The sequence below is a fragment of the Lampris incognitus genome, chromosome 7 (assembly GCF_029633865.1).
Source record: "Lampris incognitus isolate fLamInc1 chromosome 7, fLamInc1.hap2, whole genome shotgun sequence".
Lineage (NCBI taxonomy): Eukaryota > Metazoa > Chordata > Actinopteri > Lampriformes > Lampridae > Lampris > Lampris incognitus.
Genome location: NC_079217.1, coordinates 66,855,713 through 66,880,712, shown reverse-complemented (window position 1 = coordinate 66,880,712; position 25,000 = coordinate 66,855,713). Strand labels below are relative to the sequence as shown.

Below are 25,000 nucleotides of genomic sequence, written 5' to 3'. Positions count from 1 at the left end.
GGACTCCAATCAAGATGTAGAAACATCTCAAGGATGATCAGTGGAAACAGGAGGAACCTGAGCTCAATTTTGAGTGTCATAGCAAAGGGTGTGAATACTTATGTACATGTAATATTTCAGTTTTTTATTTTTAATAAATTTGCAAAAATTTCTACAAAACCTTTTTCACTTTGTCATCATGGGGTATTGTGTGTAGATTGATGAGGGAAAAAAAAGAATTTAATCCATTTTGGAATAAGGCTGTAACATAACAAAATGTGGGGAAAGTGAAGGGGTGTGAATACTTTCCGGATGCACTGTATATGCAATAAATACAATGACTGTGATCACAGAAAGCTGAATCAGTTCATCTGGAGTCAACATTTATTGAGAGAGAACATTTTATCGCTCATCTAAGTGACCTCTTCCTGGGACCTGGGTTAGATTACTGTACTCGTCCCCGAAGGCCTCAATACATACAAATGATATAACCTCTTCCAGTTATGCAGAGGAACTAGGTAGAATCAGAATCAGAATACTTCATTCATCCCCGAGGGGAACTAGACAGGGTGCCCTTTAAGCCCCCTCCTCTTTGTGACAGCAATAGAACCTCGGGCCATAGCCCTGCGTAGCAACCACAACATCCGTGGTATGCAGAGACGAGGAACATAAGGTATTACTTTTTGCCAATGATCTGTTGGTTTTTGTATCTGACCCCTTAATCTGCATCCCTAAAATTTTGAAATTATTGAAGGACTTTGGAATTTTTCCAGATATAAACTCAGTTTACTTAAAAGTGAACTAATCCCAATTAGTTCCGCAGCAGATAAATGTCTGCTTAGCTCTGTTCTGTTCAAGATTTCACCAAACAAATTTACTTATCTCGGCATTGTTTTAACACGGCCATATAATGATAGTTTTAAACGTAATTTTCTAACTCTGCCTGGTCATACTAAACCTGATCTGGAATGCTGGTCAAGTAGTACTTGGAAAACAGGTATCCAGAACCTCATGAAATAGAGATAACCATATGTGGCCAATACAGGGAGGGGGGGGCACACACACACACACACACACACACACACAAAGGAAAGTGTTGGGATGTTGCAAAGTAAAACCAAGATTACTACATTTCTGTCGACTCATATCCTGAAGAGAAAGAAAAGCAAGAGGGGAAAGAGCAAAATAAAATAAACAGTAAAGGTAGTAAAAGGCCTATTTGGATAACAGTTCACCCAACCTTTATAAATGAAAGGGACGAAGGGGAGAAAAAATATTATTATCATTATTTATTATTATTATTATTATTATTATAAATAAGTAAGTAAGTAAGTAAGTAAATATATAAATAAATAAAAGAAAGGGCCAAGTATAAAGGCCAAAAGAATATTACATGAACAATTGTATTAATATTTATTGGGCAAATATCAAAGTTGAACGTCAAAATATCAACGTCTGTTGAGAAGAGCCCAGGCTGGAGGTGAAGGCAGGGTAACAAAGCTAAATAAGGTCTTCAGCTGACCAATGACATATGCACAGAGCTTGTTGAATCCTCTAAATGGTTGGGGAGGGGGGGGGACCCTTTGGATCTATCAGTGAATGTCACATAGTAGACTGAGCATTGTTGCCCTGCTCCAACATAGGCTGTATCAGCTCGTAATGAGGCGGGTCGCCACTGCCGGCATCGTGACGCAGTGCTCCCTGGAAGGGAACCACAAGCCTGTTTGGGAAAAGGTGAAGAAACTTCACTCCAGCTTTGTAACGTTGTGATTTGACACTTCCGGACTCCCCAGGTTGACGGGTTAAATCAGCGAACAGGTCTGGGTATATGCAAATTGGGGTGCCCTTGTAACACAGCTGGCTTTGGGAGCGGGAGTAACGAAAGGATCTCCTCTTTCACTGGGTGACGTTGAAAGCGGTCAGGGTCACTGGTGGGGCTGTAGCTCTGGGGCCAGAGAATGATGCGCTCTCTCGATTACATAAGAGCAGGGTAGCTTTTCCTTCATCGAAAATAGTTGTGAAGAAGGGCGTACGGGTAGCGTAGCGGTCTATTCCGTTGCCTACCAGGGAATGCCGGTTCGAATCCCCGTGTTACCTCCGGCTTGGACGGGCGCCCCCACAGACACAATTGGCCGTCTGCAGGTGGGAAGCTGAATGTGGGTGTGTCCTGGTCGCTGAACTAGCGCCTCCTCTGGTCGGTCGGGGCACCTGTTCAGGGGGGAGAGGGAACTGAGGAAAATAGCATGATCCTTCCACGCGCTACGTCCCCCAGGTGAAACTCCTCACTGTCAGGTGAAAAGAAGCGGCTGGTGACTCCATATGTATGGGAGGAGGCATGTGGTAGTCTGCAGCCCTCCCCAGATCAGCAGAGGGGGTGGAGCAGCGACCGGGACGGCTCGGAGGAGTGGGGTAATTGTGGAGAAAAAAATAGTTGTGAAGACGGAAGACAACTCTGAGGGGAGTGCCTCCTCCGATCCCTCCAGGATACCCATAATTCTCAAATTCTTCCTCCTTGCACGGTTTTCAAGATCATCCAGCTTGAGTCTCAACAAGAAGGTTGTTGTCTCCAGAAGGGAGCATTTCTGCTCGAGGACCTGAAACCTCTTGTCAGCATTAGTCAGTACAGTTTCAATATCAGCAATCTGGGTTATGTGAGTCACAACCACAGATTTCATCTCAGCAACTGACGACCGACGCTCAATAACAAGTCCGTCTTTCAGAGCTGAGAGCTCAACATGCGTGGTGGTGATAAGCATCTTCTCTCACACCGCCTGGGTGAGCTTGGGAGGAGTGATAGTTGTGCTCATGGTAGCCATGCTATCCTTGCCATCATTACGAACCATGTCTGCCACCTCGTCATCACAGCGACGTGTGCTTTCTTGTGGTGTGAAGGCATTCTGGCCTCCAACACAACATGTCGGTCGACAGAACATCTCTCATGTTGGTGAGCTACTTCTTGAAAGGTTTAAAAATTGAAAATAGCACGGAGAGGCTCCAGCAACCGTTTTCACCACACAAGGGTCATACCGGAAGTCCCTGTCTTCTTATTTTTAATGGATGGTTTCGGTGTTTTAGGAGCAGTAGGAATCAAACCATTTGTTTACAACAACAGGGTTTTAATTCTACCATCGCCTTCTGTTGCCTGCTGTCATGATTTCTTATTGTATGTAGATGTTCCTCTGCACTACTTCACAACCAGTCATCTGTTTTCCCTTGTGTACACGGTGTGTGTGTGTGTGTGTGTGTGTGTGTGTGTGTGTGTGTGTGTGTGTGTGTGTGTGTGTGTGTGTGTATATACCTTTATCAGGTGGACAGAGGACACACTCGGTGATGCCCCAGGCCTTCCCCAAACCTCGACAGCAGGTGTCCTTTGACCTGAGACCTGGAAGAGGAGAGCTACACTGGAAATAGACAGACACACAGACAGACAGGGCACATTTTAAATGAAGGTTTGCTATATATTTGGACTCCAAAGTAGTAGTAGTGGTAGTAGTAGTTGCTTTATGTTTGGACTAACAAAATGAATGTAATGGCTTCCTGCAGAGCAGGAAGAACGAGTTAAGGATGTCTGATTGTCTGATGATGATGTCTGATTCTGAGTTTCCTGATAAAACGCGGTCTGGCTCTCTGATGAGATCAAGACGGGGTTTTTTTCCAAAGGGAGAATTTGCATCATCATCATCATCATCATCAGGTCGAGTATCCTCAGATAGAATCTGCAGATGTGCAACAAATTCTTCTACCAACGCTCATGCCCTCTCAGTGGTCTACTTAGAGAAAGACATGGAATTATATGAAAGATTACAAACGGAAGTAAATGTACCTTCATCTTGTCTGACGATGGTCCACAGACACATTTTTACTCTCAGTTTACAGGGAATCATCAACTATCATGCCTTTACAACGTCTGTTGAAAAGGGTGGGGACACCTGCAGTCAGGTGAGGACACTGTATTGGTTATAAGGGTGAGGACACCTGCAGTCAGGTGAGACTGAAGAGGTCACTTAGGTGATGATGAAACGTATCTGTCAGTAAAGGTTGCATCCAGATGAACTGATTCAACCTTCTGTGATATCACGCCTTTAGCACTAGCCGCTAGTCTACAGAACTGGTGTAGCTCTATTGGTTAGCTTGCTACTGAAGCTAAACAGCCAACTAGGAAGGTGACAAACTAACTTCATCTCATCTCATCTCATCTCATCTTCAGCTGCTTCTCTGGTGTCGGGTCGTGGAAGCAGCAAGCTAAGTAGGGCACTCCAGAGGTCCCTCTCCCCAGCAACGCCCTCAAGCTCCTCCTGGCTGGGGGATCCCAAGACGTTCCCAGGCCAGACCGGACATGTAGTCCCTCCAGCGAGTTCTGGGTCTACCCCGGAGTCTCCTCCCAGTTGGCTGTGCCTGGTAAACCTCCAAAGGAAGGCGCCCAGGAGGCATCCTAATCAGATGCCCGAACCATTTCAACTGGCTCCTTTCAATGCGAAGGAGCAGTGGCTCTACTCCAAGCTAGCTAACTTCATGCTAACCCAAATTAAGGAAAGTAATTAGACAGCTGAGATGTAAGTTCCTGGATTCAAAGATCTTTGTTATCTCCTTTGGACTTTCAACATGGCCACCAGACAGCACCTTATATCCCCTGAGAGCATCCAATAGAAACTCTCTCTCCGGGCGTCCAGGTAGCGTAGCGGTGTAGACAGATTTCCTGTTTACAAACTTTACGGGGTGTGTGCGCAGCCAGGGGGTAGCTGTCGAAAGATGATGCATCTCATCATCTTTTGAGAGCTACCAAAGCGGCTCAACAATGGACATGCTGAACATTTTCCTCCCATCCTTTTGGCGGTTTGTTGCACAACAACTGCGGGTCATCTCTGCTGTATCTGAGCTCTAGCTTGGTTAAAATCTCTGCGCTGTAGCTGCTTTCTGCCCCCTAGTTGCGCACGCATCTCTGTGATGACGTTGCACAGAAACCCTCCTATTCCGTTGCCTACCAACATGGGGCTCTCTGGTTCGATTCCCTGTGCTACCTCCGGCTTGGTCGGGCACCCCTACAGACACAATTGGCCGTGTCTGCGGGTGGGAAGGCCAGATGTGGGTATGTGTCCTGGTCACTGCACTAGCACTGCACTGCACTCTGGTTGGTCGGGGGCGCCTGTTCAGGGGGGAGGAGGACCTGGGGGGAATAGCGTGAACTCCTCACTGTCAGGAGAAAAGAAGTGGCTGGTGACTCCCCATGTATGGGAGGAGGCATGTGGTAGTCTGCAGCCCTCCCCGCATCAGCAGAGGGGGTGGCGCAGAGACCGAGACAGCTTGGAAAATAAGGTAATTGGCCAAGTACAATTAGGGAGAAAAAGGGGGGAAAAATTGGAAAAAAAGAAAGAAAAGAAACTCTCCTCCTCCTCCTTCCTTTCCTGTGTTTTATTTTTTAAATCTTCTCCTCTTTGATTCTGTAGAGTTCAACGGGTTTGTGAAATATTTTATTTCCGTGTATGTTGTATTATTTATTAATACATGTATGTTGTGTTATTTGATTAATACTTGTATGTTGTGTTATTTGATTAATACTTGTATGTTGTATTATTTGATTAATACTTGTATGTTGTGTTATTTGATTAATACTTGTATGTTGTATTATTTGATTAATACTTGTATGTTGTATTATTTGATTAATACTTGTATGTTGTGTTATTTGATTAATACTTGTATGTTGTGTTATTTGATTAATACTTGTATGTTGTGTTATTTGATTAATACTTGTATGTTGTATTATTTATTAATACATGTATGTTGTGTTATTTGATTAATACTTGTATGTTGTGTTATTTGATTAATACATGTATGTTGTATTATTTATTAATACATGTATGTTGTGTTATTTGATTAATACTTGTATGTTGTGTTATTTGATTAATACTTGCATGTTGTATTATTTGATTAATACTTGTATGTTGTATTATTTGATTAATACTTGTATGTTGTGTTATTTGATTAATACTTGTATGTTGTGTTATTTGATTAATACTTGTATGTTGTATTATTTGATTAATACTTGTATGTTGTGTTATTTGATTAATACTTGTATGTTGTGTTATTTGATTAATACTTGTATGTTGTATTTTGAATGTTTTTTCTATAAAATAAAAGAGAAAAAAAACAAAACAATACAAGAAACTCTCACCTGGCTGTCTTTGACCGCTCTGAAGCAGTACTTGAACCCAGAGTGTTGGGTGTACGTCCCGTCTCCTGTCACGGTCTGGGCCTGGACCTCGCCGCCTGCCGGTGCTGGCGCCCCTGCTGACTGCCTCAGTGTCCCCGACTGTGAGCTGGAGGTGCGTGCGTGCAGGGAAGGGCTATATCTTGAAAGCTGGAAAGACATAATAAAGAGAAAGTGAAGTACTCTATTTTATCCTGTCTGTGTGTATCCACAGATACACAAGCTAGTGAAGTACTCTGTTTTATAGGACTGAAGTACTCTATCATACAGAAGTAATCTATAAGATTAAGTGAAGTACTCTATCTTATAGAAGTAATCTATTCGCTGACGACATGACGGTGATGGGCCTGATCACCGACGAGGACGAGACGGCGTCCAGGAGACAGGTCAACAACCCAACAGAGTGGTGCCAGGAGAACAACCTCTCCCTCACCATCAGCACAACCCAGGAGCTGATTGTGGACCACAGGAAGAGAGGGGGGAGGCTGGACCCCATCACCGTCAACGGGACCGCTGTAGAGAGGGTCAAGAGCTTCAAGTTCCTCGGTGTCCATGTTACCGAGGACCTCACCTGGGATGAACACACCAGCCATGTGGTGAAAAAGGCACAGCAACGCCTCTTCCACCTCAGGCGACTGAAGAAGTTCGGCATGGGGTCCAGGATTCTATGGGCCTTCTACAGAGGCACAACCGAGAGCATCCTGACTGGATGCATCAGCGCCTGGCTGATGCATCCTGGGAACTGTACTGCCCACAACCGCAACACACTGCAGAGGGTGGTGCAGACGGCCCAGGACATCAGTGGATGAGAGTTTCCCTCCATCCAGGACATACACAACGGACACTGTGTCAGCAAAGCCCGCAGGATTATCAAAGACCCCCGCCACCCCAACTATGGACTCTTCCAGCTGCTACCGTCAGGCAAGCGGTACCGCAGCCTCAAAGCCCGGACCAGTAGGCTCCAGAACAACTATGGACTGTCCCAGCTGCTACCGTCAGGCAAGCGGTACCGCAGCCTCAAAGCCCGGACCAGTAGGCTCCAGAACAACTATGGACTGTCCCAGCTGCTACCGTCAGGCAAGCGGTACCGCAGCCTCAAAGCCCGGACCAGTAGGCTCCACCCCAACTATGGACTGTTCCAGCTGCTACCGTCAGGCAAGCGGTACCGCAGCCTCAAAGCCCGGACCAGTAGGCTCCAGAACAGCTATGGACTGTTCCAGCTGCTACCGTCAGGCAAGCGGTACCGCAGCCTCAACGCCCGGACCAGTAGGCTCCAGAACAACTATGGACTGTTCCAGCTGCTACCGTCAGGCAAGCGGTACCGCAGCCTCAAAGCCCGGACCAGTAGGCTCCAGAACAGCTATGGACTGTTCCAGCTGCTACCGTCAGGCAAGCGGTACCGCAGCCTCAAAGCCCAGACCAGTAGGCTCCAGAACAACTATGGACTGTCCCAGCTGCTACCGTCAGGCAAGCGGTACCGCAGCCTCAAAGCCCAGACCAGTAGGCTCCAGAACAGCTTCTTCCACCAAGCAACCAGGCTTCTGAACAAAGAACATTAAAGACACTAAGCCTGGTGCCGGACTGATGGTACTGACCTGTGGTCTTCAGCAGATCATCAGTTTACACACACACACACACACACACACACACACACACACACACACACACACACACAAACACACACACACACACACACAATTTATTGTTATTACTGTTGTTTTGTGTTATGTTATTTATTACTGTTGTTGCTGCTGAGTTGAGGAGCTGAAACACAACAACTTTACTCTCGTGTACTTGTTCTTGTTCTTGTTTTTGTACAATGAGATGTAACAAATAAAGAATCTTGACTCTGGACTAATTGTTATTCTAATGATACAATGATAAATATGACCTTGTTGTGGTAAGTTGTTTTATTCTACGTGAGAGACTATATGACTTAATAATAAATAATAAATACATTCACAATTATTTGAGGCAAGTGGGGTTTAGTGGAAAATACACCTCCACCTTGAACCTATCTGTCATTCCAACCACACACCTCACCATTGTCACACTTCCCTCATACGTATCCTGCACCACTCCTACATACTCCCGACTTCCTCTTACAATACCACACCTCCTCTCTCGGCACCCTGTCGTATGCTTTCTCTAAATCCACAAAGACACAATGCAACTCCTTCTGGCCTCCTCTATACTTCTCCATCAACATTCTCAAAGCAAACATCACATCTGTGGTGGTCTTTCGTGGCATTAAACCATACTGCTGCTGCTGATCATCACCTCTCCTCCTCTTAACCTAGCTTCTATTACTCTTTCCCATATCTTCATGCTGTGGCTGATCATCACCTCTCCTCTTAACCTAGCTTCTATTACTCTTTCCCATATCTTCATGCTGTGGCTGATCAACTTTATACCTCTGTAGTTGTTACAGTTCTGCACATCACCCTTGTTCTTGAAAATCGGTACCAGTATGCTTCTTCTCCACTCCTCAGCATCCTCTCACTTTCCAAGATTGTGTTAAATAATCTAGTTAAAAACCCCACTGCCATCTCTCCTAAACATCTCCATGCCTCCACAGGTATGTCATCAGGACCAACTGCCTTTCCACTCTCCATCCTCTTCATAGCTGCAGCCTTTTCAAGATTGAGTAAAAGGTCTGTGAATGTTCTCATTCATCCAGGTCATGGTTCTCCAAAGGAGTTGAATCAAGTGCAACTGGACTTGGTATATATCCGTGAAGACGTTTAGCCTCTCATCCAAGGGGCTTCATCAGTTCGTGCCTTTCTGACTAGACCAAACTAGTCTGACAAAAGAGCCATGCATATCAATACCTCTGATAACGACGGGCGTTGGTAAACATCGGAACACAAAGAGCCATGGACATCAATAGCTCTGACAACAACTCCAAAGAGGATAAATTCTGAGTCTCATCACCAGCCAGTCAGACTAGCTTGGTCTAGTCAGAAAGGCACGAACTGAGGAAGCCTCTTGGATGAGAGGCGAAACGTCTTCACGGATATATACCAAGTCCAGTTGCACTTGATTCAATTCCTTTGGATAACTGAGTAAAAGGGTTTTTGAATACAGCGACCTTCAGGCCTGAACAAAAATTCTGGTGTACAAAGCGGTAGTGCTGTCCACCCTACTATATGGGTCAGAAACCTGGACCACATATGGCAGGAACCTGAAGGCACTCGAGGCATACCAACAGCGATGCCTCAGGAGGATCCTTAAGATCAGCTGGGAGGATAAGCACACCAACTTCAGCGTCCTCGAGGAGGCCAAAATGCCTACTTTAACTGCCACCATCACACTACATCTGCTGAGATGGACTGGCCATGGCCTCCACGTATCTGACTATCGCCTCCCGAAACAAGTCCTTTACTCTCAGCTTGTGATAGGACACTGTGCCCCAAGAGGACAAAAGAAGCAGTATAAAGATAACATCAAGGCCCACATCAAAAAGTTTGGCATCGACCTTAACACCCGGGAACAAACAGCAGAAAACAGGGAGGTCTGGAGACCGGCTGTCCATGAGGGTGCTGGGCACTACAACCATGACCTCCACTGTGTTGCTGAAAACAAGCGCAGATTCAGAGAGGAGCGAGTTACCAGAAAGACACAAACCACATCCTCAACCACTTCTTCGCACCCTTGTCCACACTGCCCCAAAATATGAGGCTGCAGGATTGGCCTCTACGCCCACCTGAGGACCCACAAGGACCTAGAAGGAGGACAGTCATATTCTTCCGAGTGACCGCCGATGATCAATCAGTCAGTCAGTACTGATCAATTAGTCTCATTTCATTGATAATGTCCTCCTCTTCCATTTCCTCCAGGAACCTCGGGGTGATGACTGACAGATTATTACTCTCCGACCACACCATGACTGTCTCCTGTTCTCGCTGCTCTACTTTGTATCACGTGAAAAATCAGATGGCATCTATCAGAACATGTTATAAAGGTCCTGGTCCAGGCTCTGGCCCTCTCTCTGCTAGATTACTGTAATACACTTCTCCCAGTGTGTGTAATACAACCGCTGTAAAGACTCCAGGTTCCTGCTGTGTGTTCGGTTTTTAACCAGACACGTTGGGAACACATCTGTCCCCTGTCTGTGTCTTCATATGGACGACCTGTTGACGAACACATTGAGGTCAAACCCTTGCTGCTACATGGGTTACTACACTGATGCAGTACGTTAGCATGGATCTTCACCAGAAGCAGTGTAGAAAACAGCCTGCTACTCGGTGTGTCTACAAGTCATCCACCTGCCCGTATCCGCTGCAGGACCTCTCCTCCACTCACCTTCGCAGATGAAGAACCAGTGCCTGTAACATTTTCCACCATCGCCTCAAAACAACCGAGGAAGGAATTTCCTATGGAAGAAGTGATGAGGTCACATCCCTCCTACAGCGTTTCAGACACACGTACAAACCCAGCCAGGGCCTCCCGCAGCTCCACTGTGATTCTGATTTTACATCTGTTTCTTTTATTCATCGAGTTAAATCACAGGAACATGGGCAGATGTGAGTGAACATGCAGACGTTTCCGCTGTGGTCACAACAACAGCTATAATAGAGAGGAGCCATGTACTGGTGTGTGTCGTAGAGCCATGTACACTGTCACTGTAAGAGCTCGTGAATGTCACTTGTTTGTGACCAGCGTCAGCCCACCTTCAGCACCTGGTGTATCTTCACATTGGCTTCCGGGGGGTGCTGCACTCGGACCTTCACCATAGGCGAGCCTGGAGCTGTTGAAGACACACACACACACACACACACACACACACACACATATGGATTGAGTGAGTGACGAACTGCTGTCAGTGGCGACGGAGTAAAAGGGGTTTCTCTTTCATCACCTACTTTCCCTGCGCTTTAGTTCAGTTAGCCGGTCGTGCCACAAAATACGCCTGATTTTTGCAAACAGGTCCTCCGCAAGAAGGAGCAGGGGCTGAGCAGTGTGTGTGTGTGTGTGTGTGTGTGTGTGTGTGGTGAGAGGTGGAAGTAGGGCAGGGTATGGGACTGGATGTTGAGGAGAAGGTTGTGTGTGAATGTAAAGGGAAGTGGTCCAGCGGCGCTGCAGCAGCAGCAGCAGCAGCAGCAGCGCCGCTGTAGTGAAACATAGTGATGGGATGAGTCACCACAACCACCACTGCCCAGACACATGACAGACACAACATGTTGAAATCCCCAAACACGTCACAATAAAGAAGACACAAAGGCTTATGCCTGTGTGTGTCTGTGTGTGTCTGTGTGTGTCTGTGTGTGTCTGTGTGTGTCTGTGTGTGTGTGTGGACAGCTGTCTGATGTTCTCTGGCTCAGATTGGAATGATCCCCATGGTACGTCCCCTCGATCTCTCTCTCTCTCTCTCTCACACTCACACACACACACACACACACACACACACACACACACACACACCACGTGCACAGGGAAAAACAAATGTGACTGGTTTTGAAATAGTGCAGAGGAACATGGTTCCAGAGGACTGGAAAGGGAGAAAGCATGCTGATAACACTCTACTTGCATATAGACGTGTCCCCCATGACCTTTGACCTATCAGGACCACTGGGAGTCCTGACAGATACAGAGGTACACACCTGTCTGCCTTTGTTCTCTTCTAACATGTCCAATTCTAAATGATGCCTGTAGTCTCTCTGACACAATGTACCTCTCATCCATCTGTGAGCTCTCTCCTTCATCTCCTGAACAGCTATTCTAGCTGTTCTATTCTATCCTGTTCTTTTCTATTCTATTCTATTCTGCCCTGTTCTGTTCTATCTGTTCTATTCTGTTGTTCTGTTCTGTTCTATCTGTTCTATCTGTTCTATTCTGTTCTGTTCTATCTGGTCTATTCTGTTCTGTTCTGTTCTGTTCTGTTCTATTCTATTCTATTCCGTTCTGTTCTATTCTATCTGTTCTGTTCTATTCTGTTCTGTTCTATTCTATCTGTTCTGTTCTGTCTGTTCTATTCTATTCTGTTCTGTTCTATTCTATCTGTTCTGTTCCATCTGTTCTGTTCTATCTGTTCTGTTCTGTTCTGTCTGTTCTATTCTATTCTATTCTATTCTATTCTGTCTGTTCTATTCTGTTCTGTTCTGTTATTTTCTATCTGTTCTATTATGTTCTGTTCTGTTCTATTGTATTCTGTTCTGTTCTGTTCTGTTCTATTCTTTTCTGTTCTATTCTATTCTGTTCTGTTCTATTCTATCTGTTCTATTCTGTTCTGTTCTAGTCTATCTGTTCTATTCTGTTCTGTTCTGTTCTGTTCTAGTCTATCTGTTCTATTCTGTTCTGTTCTGTTCTAGTCTATCTGTTCTATTATGTTGTTCTGTTCTTTTCTATCTGTTCTGTTCTATTCTGTTCTGTTCTGTTCTAGTCTATCTGTTCTGTTCTGTTCTGTTCTAGTCTATCTGTTCTATTATGTTCTGTTCTTTTCTATCTGTTCTGTTCTATTCTATTCTGTTCTATTCTGTTCTGGACAACACATCCTGTTGTATCTACCTGTTGGAATTGGGATGGTATTTGTCAGCTGCTGCTCCTTCACCTCGTCCTTTTAGCAGAGCTCCCAAAACACACACAGACGCCAGCCTCCTAACAACAGACTGTAAGAGAACCAATTTGTCCTTTCAGCCTGACAAGAGGATGTGACCTCATGATGACCTCATTGTGTTCAGAGTAGAAGGTCCCACAGCCGGCCGACTGTGGCGTCATACATGACGGCTATCAAACCAGCCGTGAAATGTGTGCGTGCGTGCGTGCGTGTGTGTGTGTGTGTGTGTGTGTGTGTGTGTGTGTGTGTGTGTGTGTGTGTGTGTGTGTGTGTCCGTGGATTGTCACCTTGTCATGGTGGAGAAACTTGCGTGGTTCTGAGATCCCGAGAGCAATGCCGTCTGGAGCTATGTTCCTGGTAGGATCACCCATGGTGGTAAGGTCAAGGGGGAGGTCCTTGACAAAGAGCAATGCAACCAAGACCTCAATGGTGGAACAGGCAGAGGATGATGGCTGACTTTAGGGAGGCATCACAATGGCTGGGAAGGTGGATGAAGGCTGCAGCAGAAATGGGCCCCCAGTCATCTGGGACTCCATGCCACTGGATCCTGACCCAGATCTGTGAAGGACCATGTGGTGGCTGTCTGCGCACCAGTCTTCCCTCATTAAACAAAGTCATGCGCAGGCGCCCTCCTTAAAGGGAATCCATCCTAACATCCTGGATTAAGTTCTATGGCGACTGGCAAATGGTGACGGGGGCAGGATTGTGAGATGTGGCAACCCCTCATCATGATCCGGTATATCAGGTGGTGGGTTTTAGATTCACATTTGCTGGGCTCTTGGAATGAGGTAGAAAGAGCCCTTCGGTAGCTGCACCCAAGACTAAGCAGCCATCTTTAGGAGCCACTCTGCTCACCCCACCTGGAAAGGGGCTAGAAAAGGTGCCCTAAAAATAGCCTGCCTTAAACATCCTGACCGGATTACCACATCCAGAGGGATCACCACATGTGATCACAAACATAGAAACATGAACTTTGGAGCCTGGATTGTGCACACACTGATGGATAGTGCAACCAGCAACAGATCGGAGAGGAGAACCGCAATCATTGCTAGAGAACTGAAAAGATACTTGATTGACATAGCTGTCTTTTCTGAAACCCGACGGACAGACGAAGGACAACTGAAGGAGGAGAAGGGTGGCTACACTTTCACCTGGAAAGGAAAAGCTGCTGATGAGCCCAGGATCCATGGCATTGGATTTGCGATCAGGAACCAGATCATCAGCCACCTGTCTGAACTTCCTGTGGGGATCAGTGAGCGTCTCATGACCATCCGTTTGGTGCTTGCCAACAACCAGATGGCAACAATTGTGAGTGCTTATGCCCCTACTTAGACTCTGAAGAGGAAGTAAAAGAGACCTTCTGTGCCTGCTTAGACAAGACACTGTCAAGGATCCCCAAGGAGGATAAGACTATTTTCCTAGGAGACTTCAATGCCAGGTATGGGCAGAATCAACAACTCTGGAAGGGCACTATAGGAAAGGAAGGAATTGTGAACATCAACTCAAATGGAGTTCTGCTTCTTAGCAAATGTGCTCAGTACAACCTCACCATCACTAACACTCTGTTTCACCAGAAAAACAAATTTAAGGCATCTTGAAGACACCCCCACTCCAAACAGTGGCATTTCCTTGACTATGTCATTGTACAAACCAGGGACCGCCATAATGTGAACATCACAAGGGCCATGATCGATGCAGATGACTGCTGGACAGATCACTGCCTCATCCACTCCACGATGTCCGCCAAACTCAAGAGGAAGAGGAGGGTTCAAAAGAAGCAGATCTGGCCAAGACTGAACCTTGAAAACCTGAATGAAACTGCCACCCAGGAGTGACTTCAGGCCTCTCTTGGGGAAACCCTCCAACAGCAATATCCTGAGGACATTGAGAAGCACTGGAACCTGCTCAAATCCACCATCGTAGACACCTATAAAACCACTCTTGGGTACAAGTTCAGAAAACATCAGGACTGGTTTGATGAGAATGATACAGAGATAGAACAGCTCATCTCCAAGAAAAGGAAAGCCTTTTGTGCCTGGCAAAATGATGTAACCTGCAGCGCTCCCTCCAGAGCCAAGGCGGACATCCAGAGGTAGAGGGGGGAGCGTAAAAACCTTTGGTGGACAGAACAGGCCCTACAAATCCACTGTTTGGCAGACTCGGGTGACACCAGAGGCTTTTTCAGTGCTACTAAGGGCATCTATGGTCCAATCAACTGTGGCTTAAGCCCCCTGAAATCAAAGGACAGGCACGAGCTGCTGAAGTACAATGAGTCCATTAATGCCCGATGGAAGGATCACTTCCAGGAATTCCTTAACCACAACAGCACAGCTGAACCAGGCACTGCCAGCCACATTCCCCAGAGTCCCATCAGAGAAGTCATTAGGGAACTTCCCATCATGACAGAGGTTCAAGATGCCACCAGGAGCCTTATGAACAACAAGGCCACTGGTCCAGATGGGGTCCCAGCGGAGATTTTAAAGGAAGGTGGACCAGAGTTCCTGTACCATATCTATGCCCTCTTCCTCCTCAATGTCTTGGAAAAAGAAGAACTTCCCTCAGAGCTCAGGGATGCTCTAATAGTGGCCATATTCAAGAAAGGGGACAAGGCAGAATGTGGAAACTACAGAGGCATCTCACTCCTGTCAATGACAGGCAAAGCCCTCACTTGCATCCTTGCAAACTGACTGCTACCACTGGCTGGGGAAGTTTTCCTAGAATCTCAGTGTGGCTTCCCCCCATCCAGAGGTACAGCAGACATGATATTTATGGCATGCCAACTCCAGAAAAAATGCCATGAACAAAGGCAGCCTTGGCTTTCATACACCTGACAAAGGCTTTTGGCTCAGTAGACCATCATGCTCTGTGGAGCATACCATCAAGATATGGCCGTCCTGACAAATACATCACAATATTAAGGCTTCTACATGACGGCACATCAGTCCCATTGCTCAGCAACAGCAGTGCTGAGTCAGAGCCCTTCAGTGTGGAAATGGGTCAAACATGGATTCACCATCACACCCACCCTGTTTGCCATCTTTATTGCTGCTGTGCTCCACCTCGTTGGTGAAGCGCTACTATGGGGGATCCCAATCCTATAGTGAACTGATGGCAGTCTCTTCAATTTTAATAGGATCAAGGCCAAGAGCAAAGTGTGCAACACCACCATCATGGAGCTTCAGTATGCAGATGACAATGCCATTGCAGCACACTCCGCAGAAGACCTCCAGTACGTTCTGAATGCCTTTGCCAAGACATACAGAGCCCTGAGTCTAGCATTAAACATCAAGAAGACGCAGGTCCTATATCAACCTCCACCCAACCAGCCATCTATCCAGCCCACCATAAAAGTGGATAACAAAATTCTTGAAAACATTGATCACTTCCTCTATCACGGCAGCCATCTCTCCTCAAAATCTGACATCGACTCTGAGGTCAACCATTGACTGAGTTGTGCCAGTGGCACTTATGCTAGACTCACGAAAAGAATCTTTGAAGACAGAGACATACAGGCACAAACAAAACTCCTGGTCTACAGAGCTGCTGTTCTCCCCACCCTACTGTATGGAGCAGAGTCATGAACCACCTACAACTTGCACCTGAGAGCTCTGGAACAATACCACGAAAGATCCTTATGAAAGATCCTAAGGATCATCTGGAAGGACAGACACACCAACATCCATTTTCTGGAAGAAGCCAACATGACTAGAATCCCCACCACAATAATGCAGCACCAACTCCAATGGACAGACCATGTCATCTACATGTCCAACACACATCTCAAGTGTTGTACAACAGTGTCTGGTGCTATATAAAAGCACAGTGCAGACACTTACAACGAACACAGCAAGAAAAAAAAACTCCCAGTTTTAGATATTAAAATAAAAAATAAAAAAAAAAGTAAATAAAAATAAGAATAAGAATATAAAAGACTGGTTAAAATTAAGTTATGTATAAAAAATGCAAGTCATCATTGGTAGCATAAATTATGGGTGGTATTACACAGTCATGGAAAGTATTGCAAAGTGCCATCAAAAATTCCCATTATTGCATAACCTGTATCCATAGTCAAACTTAGTAATCGGTGTGTGGGGTGGGGATCACTAACTTCACAGCTCTTGGAAAGAGAGCATCGTTTAGTCTTGTGTTGCATGCTCAATAACTCAGGTAAGAAAATCAAAGAAGGTTGAATCAGTTCATCCAGACACAACATTTACTCTGCGTCTTAAGTTATTGGCCCCATAATTCAGTTAGTTTTATTTCTAAGTTTTCTAACAATTTCTATCTATTGTCATGCCAAAATATGACAGAGTGCTTATTCTTGTTGATTTAATATTCATGTGTGTTGTCTTTCCCATTCCCTGACTTCACATTTTTTTTGGATCTTATTGACTCTTTTAACCTCATTTAATCTGTTAAAGGAGCCACATATTCCAAAGGTCACATCTTAGACCTTGTACTCTCATCATGTTTCTCTCTCGAGCGTCTTAATCTGGTGGATATGCCTGTATCTGACCATAAAGCTGTTGTTTCCAAAGTTCCACTACATTTCTCTGTTCCTAATCACTCTCCTAAAACACGCTCTCGCGTTCTCAATGCTGGCTCTGCAGTTAAATTCTGTGATACTTTTAACTCATTATCCTTTAATCTCTCTTTATCCCCCCTCAATTCAGATGCACATTTAAATCCATTCAATGATCAGTGCCTATCCATCTGACCAAATTGCACCGTTTAAAACTAGGGGGAAAAAAATCAAATAACCTCCTCTTGCTGAATGATCACACTCTTAGAAGCCCTTAGAAGACTCTGTAGAAAATCAGAACGACAATGGAAGGTCAACAAGGCTGAATTAGCACCTAACACCCTTAAAAACACAATGTTAACTTACCAGAAGGCAGTTAAGGATGTGAGATCAGCATACATCTCTGAACTAATATCAAGAAATAAACACAATCTAAAGTTCTCTTTAGGGTAATTGATTCTGTTATTAATGGTTCCGCCACTTCTTCTTTTGAACCTGATGTTGAGCTGTCCAAAAATTTCCAACTCATTATGTAAATAAGGTGGCGAATATCAGGTCCAAAATCCAGCCTGACCCTTGCATTCTTTCCAGTCCTCATGTTAACTCTGCCTCTTTTACCCAGTTTCACCCAATTACAATTTCAGTGTTAGAGAGTACAGTCTCCAATATGACCTCCTCCTCCTGCATCTTAGACATCATCCCCACTAAGCTGCTCAAGCTAGAAGGTATTTTCCACTGTTAGCCCTGTTATTCTGCAAATTCCTAATAATTCTCTGGCCTCTGGTTCTTTGCCAGAAAGTTCTAAGCATGCCATTGTTCACCCATTGCCGAAGAAACCTAACTTAGGTCCCCTGTCCTTGAGTCACCACAGTCACGCCACAATCTCCAAATTGTCTTTTTTTATCTAAGGTTCTGGAGAGAGTCATTTCATCTCAATTGATTTCTTTTATGAACACACAGTTTAACAGTTTCCAGTCTGGCTTTAGAGCACCTCATAGTACGAAACAGCTCTAGTTAAGGTCACTAATGACCTAGTACTGACTGCAGACAGAGGTGACCGTTCGATTTGAGTTCTTTTAGACTTAAGTGCTGCCTATTACACAGTCAATCACAGGGATCCTCTTACATCGCTTAGAGACTTGGGTAGGCATCAAGGGCTCAGTTCTTAGTTTATTACGCTCTTACTTCTCCAATGGAACTTTTTCTGTTATTCTGGGTAACTACTTCCTCGATGGATCAGTTGAGTTGTGGTGCTCCTCAAGGCTCAGTTCTTGGCCCCCTTCTGTTTTCTATATACATGCTGCCTCTTGGCCAGGTTATTCAAAATCATCATGTGTTTTGTCATTTTTATGCTGACGACACTCAGTTATACATGCCACTAAAACTCACAGATCTTAGCGGCCTAGTAAATCTCACAACTTGCCTCTCTGACATTAAATCCTGGATATCCCAAAATGTTCTTAAATGTAATGATGATAAGTCTGAGGTCATTCTGTTCGGTTCCCCAAAGTCCATCAGCCCTTTTAATACTAATCTTGGTAGTCTGTCAAATAGTCTCCCCCCCTTTTTTTTCTCCCCAATTGAACTTGGCCATTTACCCCACTCTTCCGAGCCATCTCGGTTGCTGCTCCACCCCCTCTGCCAAGCTGGGGAGGGCTGCAGACTACCACATGCTTCTTCCGATACATGTGGCATTGCCAGTCACTTATTTTCACCTGACAGTGAGACGTTTCACCAGGGGGACATAGCGCATGGGAGGCTCATGCTATTCCCCCAGCCTCCCCCCCAAACAGGCACCCAGACCAACCAGAAGAGGCATTAATGCAGCGACCAAGATACCTACCCACATCCGGCTTCCCACCCGCAGACACGACCAACTGTGTCTGTAGGGATGCTCGACCAAGCCGGAGGTAACAAGGGGATTCGAACCAGCAATCCACGTGTTGGTAGGCAACGGAATAGACCGATAAGCTACCCGGATGCCCTCAAATAGTCTTAAGCAGGCTGCTAGGAATCTTGGGGTAATAGTCAATACTAACCTCGGTGTTGTTCAGTCATGTTTTCTGTCATTTTTATCAAATGCTGATCTAAAAAAAGGTTGTACATGCTTTTATCTACTCTTAGCTTGGTTGCTGCAACACACTTTACTCGGGTGTCAACAAGGGCTCCCTTCACCATCTGCAGTTGGTACAAAATGCTGCTGCTCAACTCATTACCAGGACCAAGAAGCATGACCATACCACTCCTGTGCTTGCCTCCCTACACTGGTTCCCTGTTAGATTTTAAATTGATTTTAAAAATGTATTGCTCATTTTTAAGGGCTTAAATTGTCTTGCATCTACATACATTTCCAATTTATTGACCTTGTATACACCCTTTCGACCATTAAGGTCTGCAGATGCTGGTTATTCCTAGGGTCACTTTTTGTCACAAAGGGTGATTGGGCTTTTGCTGTTAGAGCCCCCATACCATGGAAGTGTCTTCCTATTGAACTCCGATAAACTAAGTCTCTAGTTTCTTTAAAATTTCGTATTAAAACTTTTCTCTTTGTGAAAGTTTTTACAATTGTTTGATTTTTCTTTAATTTATTTATACTGTTTTTTCTAAAAAAAAAATTTTTTAACTCCTACTTACTTGGTCTTATACTTATTTTTTCTTGTCTGGCTTCATTTCTTTGTAAAGTACTTTGTAACATTGTTTTAGAAAAGTGCTATATAAATAAGTTATTATTATTATTATTATTATTATTATCATTATTGGGATTTTAAAACAACTGAAAGTTAGTGTTTGGAAAATAAATTTCTCAACTATTCTAACACTCCCGCCACATACGGAATCTCCACTGGTTTATGCTTAGACAGCTGTTGTCCTTCTCTCTACGATTGGTGGTGCACTGTTTGAGCATTTTCCTGGCTTTGACTAATGTCCAGTTAGGACACACACACCAGGGCCTGCTTAATGTGGGATTTGGTAATGGTCACGGGCAATTTACATATGAAACTGATCATTGGTTCAGTTGTTATGCCACCGTGTTGTTTATAAGAGTGGGGATACCTGCAGTCAGTTGAGACTGAAGAAGTCACTTAAATGTTAAATGGCCTGCATTTTATATAGTGCTTTTCTAGTCTACCGACCACTCAAAGTTTTTTTACAACGTATGCCTCAAATTCTCCCATTCACACACACATCCATATACTTCGATGAATGATGAAACGTTTCTTCCAACAAATGTTGTGTCCAGATGAACTGATTCTACTTTCCGTGTTCTTTAGTCTCCTGGTCCATGACTGTATGAGCCAGTATTTCCTACCAGATCACAGGGGGTCATGTGACTCACCTCCCGGTTGTCCCGCCTCCTGGTTCTGCAGGGGGAGGAGGTATTCAGAGTGGGTCAGCATGAGATTGGCTCCAGTGGACGGGGCTGGCAGATGCTTGACAATCTCATTGGTCGAGGACAGTGAGGGGGGGGTGTAGATTTGACAGAACTTCCCAGTGAAGTTCGGAGGACAGAGACAGCGGTCCTTCTGGATACACACACCACCATTTTTACACAGGAGAGGACAAAGGACTGGTGGGGTGAGACAGAAAGGAGAGACAGAGAGAGAGAGAGAGATTAAAATTACATTTTATTCAGTAAAATAGATCATAGTGCTCATAAAGAATTAATTTAACCCCATGACTCAGAGACAATTTCCATAAAAAAGTATAGACATGTCCCATCTGCCACATGATTTTCCCAAGTTCATCCAAAAACATGATTAAAAACCAACTCATCACCCACCACAGAACAAATCACATCATTGTAGCACCACCGTTGAAGGAAAACACCCAAATTCCTCACTGCTTTACAAAACCTAAAGTCAATGCAGACTCTGGATCTCACCAAAGAAACAAAGGGTTGCTTAGACCTTCAACATATTCTGACATTTCTATTTTCTCAAATTTCTAACTTTTCTCAGTTTAACTGTAAGTTTTACACGCTTTCACCTGTGAGTTTCGTAGGTATGCACGTTGTTTCTCAGCCATGTTTTGCCACAGCTTCTGTGCGCATCTTGCTTACAACAAAGCTTCTACATCACACGATAAGGTTCTAGTATATTTAACTTTAGCCTAGACTGCTTAGATAGATGCTTAAAATTCATGTGGAACAGAACAAAGGTAGTGTTATAGAGTGTCTTATCTGTGTGAACAAATAAAGGCCTGTTGTTAACTGTTGGCTGATAGACAAATGGATCAGGAGCTCACTGAGTGTGGCAAGGTATTTACACAGTACGTGGAGAAATGGCCTAGGTGGCATGTGAGCTGGAAGACATGACATAAGGGGGGGACGAATGGATAACTGCCCTACAGTCAACCCCCACGGGAGCATACCTGCTTACTATAAAGGGAGAATGCTCTCAAGGGAGGGCATGCACTCTGGTGTCTATGCTTTGTCTGCCATGCTCGGGAGCATTACTAATGTGTGACAATCCTCCAGGAGACTTTGTCTAGCTCCCCATTTACTGTCAGAGGGGAATCAAACCATTTCCATGACATGCTCTGCTGGTTAAGGTGCACGGGCAAGCCGCAATGCCTAGATGATGGCTGGTGGTGGGATGGAGGTTTTGGACAGAGAGAGATTTGAAGTTCAAGTCTTCTTCCATCCCTGGTTAATTTCTGGAACCAAAGAAAGCTTTATGTAGACTGTGGTGGTATTGCTGAGGAGATTCTGGTCTTGCTTGTTAGACAGCAGCTAAGCCGGTCTGTGATATAAAGTCGGAGAATTCCTCCATCAACGCCCGGCAGAGCAGCTCCTAGTCAGCTCTGACAGGTAGGCTGATGTTCGGCGAAGCTTCTGACCTCACGACTAGAAGTCACCTTGGTCAGATATGTTGACTGTAGCATTCGGGAGTACCGGCAGGCAGAAGTCTGTGTCTCTCAGATAGATGCTGGTGTCATGAGAGCTACCAAGATTAGGTTTGAAACATGGTATGTTGTGGGCAATATCTAGGTCTCTATCGAAGGACTCTGTGGAGAGTCGGCACTGGGAGGCAGGTAGGTTCACTGCGGGAGAGTCACCCTAATTGGATCAGGTGAGGTCCTGCTGACCGGAAAGTGGGAGGCAGGTCCCAGTGTGAACCACGGAGAGTTTTGTGAGGGCAAGCATTCCTGAGCACCCATCGGGGCAGGGTGTTGAGCATCTCTCCTTTCTTCACAGGAAGCTTTGTCACATGCGCTTGTCAGTTCTGACCCAGCTCAAGAGAATATCGTAATTCTCTTTTAACGTCTTCCCATTCTTCCTCTTTGATTTCCTGTCACCGATGGGCCTCCCTAACGCTGTCCCTGGCTTCCGTTAGCTGCCACTACATATACTCTATACGCCACGTCAAACCAATTTTATTTGTATAGCCCAATATAACAAACACAAATTCGCCTTGGGGGGGGGGGGGTTACAGCAACACAACATCCTGTCCTTTGACCCTCACATCAGATGAGGAACAACTCCCTAAACAACCCTTTAACAGGGAGAAAGAACAGGAAGAAAGCTCATGGAGAGCACCAGAGGAGGATCGCTCTCCCAAGACGCACAATGTGCAAATGGATGCTGTGTTTACACAATTTACATGACTCATAAATAAATAAATAAATAAATAAATAAAACAAAAGCCAATAACACAGCCAGGACTTCCCCTCGTTACACAAATTATAATGTTGACACGTCCCCAGTTTTCAGGACAAAGAAAGTGGAGAAAGAAAAGTCACTCCCATATCCAGGGCAGGAAGGAAGTCTGGGCAGGTTCTCTACCTCCACCATTAATGACCTTCCTGAGGCCTGGCCAGGACTGATAGACACAGGCAGGCAGAGAGAGAGCGCGAGACAGAGAGAGAGAGAGAGATGACAGACAGACAGGGAGCGAGAGAGAGAGAGAGAGAGAGAGAGAGAGAGAGAGAGAGGTCTTCCAGCTCAAACTCCCTGCTACAATGTAGCACATACGAAGACTTGAGAACAAACTTCTTCACAAAAATTAAATGTAAATTCCAAGACTTGGATACACTCTCTGACCAGACCAACATGACTTGGACACTCTCTGACCGGACCAAAATGACTTGGACACTCTCTGACCAGACCAACATGACTTGGACACTCTCTGACCAGACCAAAATGACTTGGACCCACTCTCTGACCAGACCAACATGACTTGGACACACTCTCTGACCAGACCAAAATGACTTGGACACACTCTCTGACCAGACCAACATGACTTGGACACACTCTCTGACCAGACCAAAATGACTTGGACACACCCTCTGACCAGACCAACATGACTTGGACACACTCTCTGACCAGACGGAAATGACTTGGACACACTCTCTGACCAGACTGAAATGACTTGGACACACTCTCTGACCAGACCAAAATGACTTGGACACACTCTCTGACCAGACCGAAATGACTTGGACACACTCTCTGACCAGACCAACATGACTTGGACACACTCTCTGACCAGACCAACATGACTTGGACAAACTCTCTGACCAGACCGAAATGACATGGACACACTCTCTGACCAGACCAGCATGACTTGGACACACTCTCTGACCAGACCGAAATGACTTGGACACACTCTCTGACCAGACCAAAATGACTTGGACACACTCTCTGACCAGACCGAAATGACTTGTACACACTCTCTGACCAGACCAACATGACTTGGACACACTCTCTGACCAGACCAACATGACTTGGACACACTCTCTGACCAGACCGAAATGACTTGGACACACTCTGACCAGACCAAAATGATTTGGACACACTCTCTGACCAGACCAAAATGATTTGGACAAACTCTCTGACCAGACCCAAATGACTTGGACACACTCTCTGACCAGACCAACATGACTTGGACACACTCTCTGACCAGACCAACATGACTTGGACACACTCTCTGACCAGACCAAAATGACTTGGACACACTCTCTGACCAGACCGAAATGAAATGGACACACTCTCTGACCAGACCAACATGACTTGGACACACTCTCTGACCAGACCGAATGACATGGACACACTCTCTGACCAGACCAGCATGACTTGGACACACTCTCTGACCAGACCGAAATGACTTGGACACACTCTCTGACCAGATCAAAGTGACTTGGACACACTCTCTGACCAGACCTAAATGACTTGGACACACTCTCTGACCAGACCAACATGACTTGGACACACTCTCTGACCAGACCAACATGACTTGGACACACTCTCTGACCAGACCAAAATGACTTGGACACACTCTCTGACCAGACCGAAATGACTTGGACACACTCTCTGACCAGACCAACATGACTTGGACACACTCTCTGACCAGACCAACATGACTTGGACAAACTCTCTGACCAGACCGAAATGACTTGGACACACTCTCTGACCAGACCAAAATGACTTGGACACACTCTCTGACCAGACCGAAATGACTTGGACACACTCTCTGACCAGACCAACATGACTTGGACACACTCTCTGACCAGACCAAAATGACTTGGACAAACTCTCTGACCAGACCAACATGACTTGGACACACTCTCTGACCAGACCAACATGACTTGGACACACTCTCTGACCAGACCGAAATGAAATGGACACACTCTCTGACCAGACCAACATGACTTGGACACACTCTCTGACCAGACCGAAATGACTTGGACACACTCTCTGACCAGACCAAAATGACTTGGACACACTCTCTGACCAGACCGA

The 25,000-nt window shown here is 45.3% G+C and overlaps 1 protein-coding gene across 7 annotated transcripts in view; it reads right to left on the bottom strand.

Moving 5' to 3' along the window:
• Positions 1-25,000, bottom strand: part of LOC130115159 (latent-transforming growth factor beta-binding protein 4) — a 171,190-nt gene that overhangs the window by 119,237 nt on the left and 26,953 nt on the right. For all 7 annotated transcript variants that reach the window (XM_056282773.1, XM_056282776.1, XM_056282778.1 and 4 more), the window contains exons 2-5: positions 20,600-20,830; positions 10,858-10,934; positions 6,149-6,334; positions 3,278-3,380 (exon numbers count right to left, since the gene is read on the bottom strand). In XM_056282773.1, the coding sequence (XP_056138748.1) occupies positions 3,278-3,380; positions 6,149-6,334; positions 10,858-10,934; positions 20,600-20,830 (597 nt within the window). The remainder of the gene's footprint in view (positions 1-3,277; positions 3,381-6,148; positions 6,335-10,857; positions 10,935-20,599; positions 20,831-25,000) is intronic.